The following is a 5,465-nucleotide window of genomic DNA, read 5'->3' on the forward strand; positions in this document are numbered from 1 at the left end:
AATGTTGTGATATTCTTTTATTCCTAGTATATGATTATGCAAGCACATGGTCAAGGGTACCTTTGGAGAAAGTAGAGAGGATCATTGTCATGTATACTCACTGAGATATCACACAGCCCTTCCTACTGGCATTTTTGTTAAAGCAATCTTGGTGATGCCATACCCCTCAGCCCCTCCCAGAAGGATACAGCTAGGGGTTATTTAAGTAGGTTACACATAATAGATCCATTCGGATATCTTCTTGAGACTTTAGGCTCCTTCCTGTACATTATATCAAGGGAAATCTGGCATTTCAACTTCCCTGATAGTAGTGAGTTCCTTGCACAGTATGCCCCATTGGTTTCAAATACACAAAAAATATTTGTGAATTTACTAACCCCATAAATACTGGGTTTTGATGGTGAGGAGGTCTCCAGAGGAAGCCCACAAGTAGAGATTGTTTCCAGGTAAAGGAGTTATTCTGTTATCTTTTATTACCAGAGATGCATTATAGTGCAAGAGTTAAGATTACAGGTCCTGCATCAAAACCACAAGGCTTTGTGTCCAGTCTGATTACTTAATGCAACTTGAGAATATTTAACATCTTCATGCCTCAGATCCCTCTTGTGTAAAATGGGATGGTGAGAGTATCTACTCCATAAGATTCAAGGTAAAGCCCTGAGAACAATACCTAGATTGTAAAAAGCATCATATGAGTCACTTATTACCTCCCCTAGAACACAAATGATGACAATCATAATTTCATTGTCTCATGAAGGAAACTTCAATTGGTGTGTGCACACCATTACATTGTCTAGTAATTTTGTTAAATAGCAAGCTGCTCAAGATATGGGGGGGACGCTTCATGGATACCTATAAATATTTCATTTTGTTGAAATATTTTAATTTCTCTTTCTGGGAGAGGTACAATGATCTTAGTGTCACTTCCTTAAGCAGAGTAAAAGTTAATCAATGACATTTCTTTCCCACAAATGAAATAACATCACTAATTGTAAGTATCTGGGGGGACTTCAGGCCTACAAAATAGAACTTAATCAAAAATCTCTGATTACCACTAGAGACAAAAGAATCCTGCATAATGAATTCTAAACATGTTTCTCATAACTAATGCAATAGTTTAAGATTCTGCTTTGGTAGAACCTGAACAAGGAAATATATGGTCATGGTAGAAAGTAAGAAAAGATTTAGAAATAATAAGGAATTCCTTAGTGCTCACTGAGAAGTTTACAAGAAAAAACAAAATACACATAAGAGGTGTAAACCTCTTACATTAGAGAGACATATAGGAAAAGGCTGAAAGAGTAGAATATGTTCAAAAATTCAAATGCAAAACTGATTTGAAAGTCAACGGACACTGACATGGAAACCAGGGTCAAGTTTCCAGTGCCTGACTCTCTGATAAATTTTGTTCTAACTCCAGCCAATGCAATCACCCCTCATCTCCTGGGTTATAGACAGTGCAACAGAAGAGATTAAAGGCAATAATGCTGATAATCCAATCTAGCTTTAAAATCTATAGCTCTCACATAGGATTAACAATTTATTACACCACCAGATAGAAGACACAATCTAGCAACAAAGAGAATTAAAATCAAGGTATAAACTCAAGCAAGCAGATGGAGAATGATATAAATGCATAATTTGTCTAGCAATAGAATAATCTGTTTAATATAGGGAAAACATCAAACTTTATTATTTACTCAATTACATGATGACATTACCCTAACCATGTAGGTTTCAAAGCATATATTATTCACATTTTAGCACATTGACATACAGAGTATCAAAAAAAAAAACATGACTTTTAACTTAATGGTGAAATAGATACCATAATATCATAGTAGATTTCTAGACATATAACATGTCCTAAGTGTAATGGATTTTTCTGAAATTGCATATGTCTTTTCTACAACCAGCATGAGGGAAAATCTGTGATTTTTTATCTTCAAAGCCATCCGTTCATGAAATCTTCCTGTAACGCACAAGACGACCACACAGTCTCCTCATTGCCACTTTCATCTCTTTGTTCCTGAATGTGGATTCAGGAAAGGATTCAGAAAAGGAGTGATAACTGCATCAAAAATAGCAAGATACTTATCCAGGTGTGATGTGGGAGAAGGCCATGTGTAGAAAAACATCAGTGGCCCAAAGAACAAAACCACTACAGTGATATGAGCCGACAGTGTGGAGACAGCCTTGGATGAGCCACCAGAGGAATGTTTCCAAACAGTAAACAAAATGAAGATATATGAAAAGACCAGCAGGATAAAAGACCCCACAGAAATGAGCCCACTATTGACAGTAACCATGAACTCCAATTCTTGAGTGTTTGTGCAGGCAAGCCTGAGGAGCCGGGGAAGGTCACAATAAAAACTATCCAATACATTAGGGCCACAAAAAGGCAAATCTACCACAAAAACTAATTGAACCAATGAGTGGATGAAGCCAATGACCCAAGAAGTGACTAAAAAGTATAGACACATCTTTGGACTCATGATGCTCAAGTAGTGCAGAGGCTTACATATGGCCACATATCTGTCAAAGGCCATGGCTATAAGCAGCACCATCTCTGTCCCACCAACTGCATGGCTAAAGAAGGTCTGCATAATACATCCACAAAAAGAGATGGCTTTGTGCTTCTTAAAAATATCACAAATCATTTTAGGGGCTGCAATTGAGCAAAACAACATATCGATGACAGAGAGGTTAGCCAGGAGGAAATACATAGGGGAATGCAGATGAGCATCCAAGGTTACGATGAACACAATGACAAGGTTTCCCATCATCCTTGCCAAGTAGAACAAAAGGGAGAAAATGAAAAGGAGAAGTTGGATCTCCCATGAATTTGTGAGTCCAAGGAACACAAACTCTGATACTACTGACTGGTTCATTCTGTCCATTACCTCATACACAAGGATCAGGTTTCATGTTTCCCTAAAGGAAGAAAGAAAATTTTAAAAATTGCCTAGGCAAGTATTAGTGTTCACAAAAGGAAGCCTTTAGCCCATGGAAACTGTCATCATATTAACAACTCCCAGAGCCAAATAATCTTCATCACATATACGCATTAGACTTCTACTGGTTCCCAATGATAGTATGGATTTAAAACTGCCACAACTAAATGAATTCCATCCCTGGACCTGTTTCCCTTCTGTTTTCTTCACTATCACATGGCTATTTCATATTTCCTCCTGCCCTGCATTCTATCAGTAACATACAAGGTCAACTCCAAAAACTTTGAATAGACAGCATTTCCATCATTCATATGAGTAAACTAACAATTCCTCATACACAGAATATAGCTTTCAAAGTCTCTGTCCATTAATCCTATTGCTTACTTAGACTTTAAACATCTTCCTTCTTTCAGCTTTCAAAATTTCTCATTTTCTACTGTCCCAATTTTCAATGCCCAAGTTCAAATGCTCCCTCCCTTGTGAAATCTTCCAAATCTGCTTCAGTCTCTAGTCTCTCTGCACTGTTAGCATTGATTTCACTCTGCCTCTCCTGATTATATAAGTTTCCATTTCTCAAATTAATGGGTAGTTTCTTGGGTACAGGAATCATCTAAGTTCAGATGAGTATCCCCCACCTCCATCACAATCACCAGTGGTGACTAACACAATAAGTTATTTAATGAGTACTACACACTGGTTGAATGAAGGAAAAAATCAAAGGGATTGAAGAATGATTCCTGCAGTTAAGAGAGTTTATCATAATCTACAAAAGCTCTCATGGATCATACATTTTGTGGTAGCAGTCAGGAGTTATCACAGGATCCCAAGCCTCATCATGCAATTATTTAAATACACAACATAATTATTTCACAAGAGAACTCTGTCAACAAATGCAATATTGGGTCTCAACTATTAATTTAAAATAACCCATAGAAAGCCCTTTATATTTTTCAAACAGGAAAAAATATTTTATCTTTTAATTATACCTACTTTCCAAAAAATTCACAATTTCCAACATAACACCTGAGGCAAATAATCTCCTCCACTAGTAGACAGACAGATAAAGAGAGTCATTGAATCCCCAAAGGTAAGAATTCTTCCACATAACAGTCTTTTTTCTTTTTCAAAATACATTTGGAATGGATAAAAGAGTAACAGGAAAAGAAAACTGGTGGAAAGAGTCAGACAAATCTGTGTCTGCAATTGAGAAAGGGTCACGATTGAGTTAGAGGGATTATGGGCACACAAAAAAAAATGAAGGGACAGTAGCCAAATTGAAGCATGGGGTAGCTAGGATGCAATTACAGTTCTTTAAGGATAAAAAAAATGCCAGAAATAAATCATCAGAGACCCAGTGCTCAGTGGCTGTTTCTGATTTAGTACAACTGCATGACTCCATGGTATACCAACGAAATAATTTATGTAGAAAGAGATATATGAGGTGATCTGCTCATTATCCCAAAGACAGTTGATGGGAGAGTTACAGAGGATCAAGAGCCCATGGCTCCCACTGAATGTTCTTTGCCCAAAATTGAACTTTGTATTAGTTCCATATGTATTCATTCTTTATTTCTGCAGTGACAAATTACTGGGAATTTAGTGGTGTAACAAAACACAAACGTGTGATCTCACAGTTCTAAAGATAAGAAGGCCAAAATGGGTCTTCTAAGCTAGAATCAATGTGTCACCAAACCCAGATTCCTTCTAGAGGACCTAGGGGAGGATCCAGTATCTTCCTTTTTCCAAGGTTGCCTGCATTCTTTACTTCATGTCCCCTTCCTCCCTCTTCAAAGTACGTCATCCCAAACTCTGCCAACTGTCATCACATTTCTTCTCTGACTGACCATCCTGCCTTCCACTTGTAAGGTGGGATTCATATGACTACAATATCTAGATAATCCAGGATAATTTAGCCATCTCAAAGTTCTTAATCACGCTGACAAAGTCCCTTGTGCCATGTAAAGTAATATATTCATAGCCTCAGGGATTAAGACACGGATATTTTGGGGCAATTATTCTGTAACACCACAACATCTCACAAGTGAACATGTTTTAGGTTAAAAGAAAACCTTATCACTAAGCAATGAATCTGACAGAGGAAATTTCAGAAAACCTGTCAGGAAGATGGAAGAGATATTGAAGGAGGAAAGTCAGGTAGTCCATCGGGACCTTTTCCTGGAAACTACACCTTAGACACTACTGAGTCCTATTACATCCAGTACCAAGTCTAGCCAACTAATATCCACTAATGGTGAGGAACCAATCCTGGGATTATCCCAAGATAATCAGCCAAAAATAATGTCTTTTTGCAACTAGGTATACAATTTAGTCCTGAGTCCTTCTCTGAATGATTTTTTAATGACTTCTGTTCATTATTTCAGTAAATATTTTTGAGTGCCCAGAATGCCAGGTATCAATCTGGGTAATGAGGATACAACATGGACAAGAATTCCTGCCTTTGTGAAGTCCATATTCATGACAGAAAATGCAATTCTGGTCTGTTACATACAA

General features: G+C 37.3%; 1 protein-coding gene across 1 annotated transcript; it reads right to left on the minus strand.

The window, feature by feature from the left end:
• Window positions 1–2,015: 2,015 nt before the first annotated feature.
• On the minus strand, window positions 2,016–2,900 carry LOC123944417 (olfactory receptor 4F15-like). The gene has a single exon (XM_046009515.1). The coding sequence runs from the start codon at window positions 2,898–2,900 to the stop codon at window positions 2,016–2,018; it is 885 nt and encodes a 294-aa protein (XP_045865471.1).
• Window positions 2,901–5,465: the final 2,565 nt, after the last annotated feature.

Source organism: Meles meles, chromosome 6, assembly GCF_922984935.1.
Source record: "Meles meles chromosome 6, mMelMel3.1 paternal haplotype, whole genome shotgun sequence".
In the NCBI taxonomy this organism is placed as follows: domain Eukaryota; kingdom Metazoa; phylum Chordata; class Mammalia; order Carnivora; family Mustelidae; genus Meles; species Meles meles.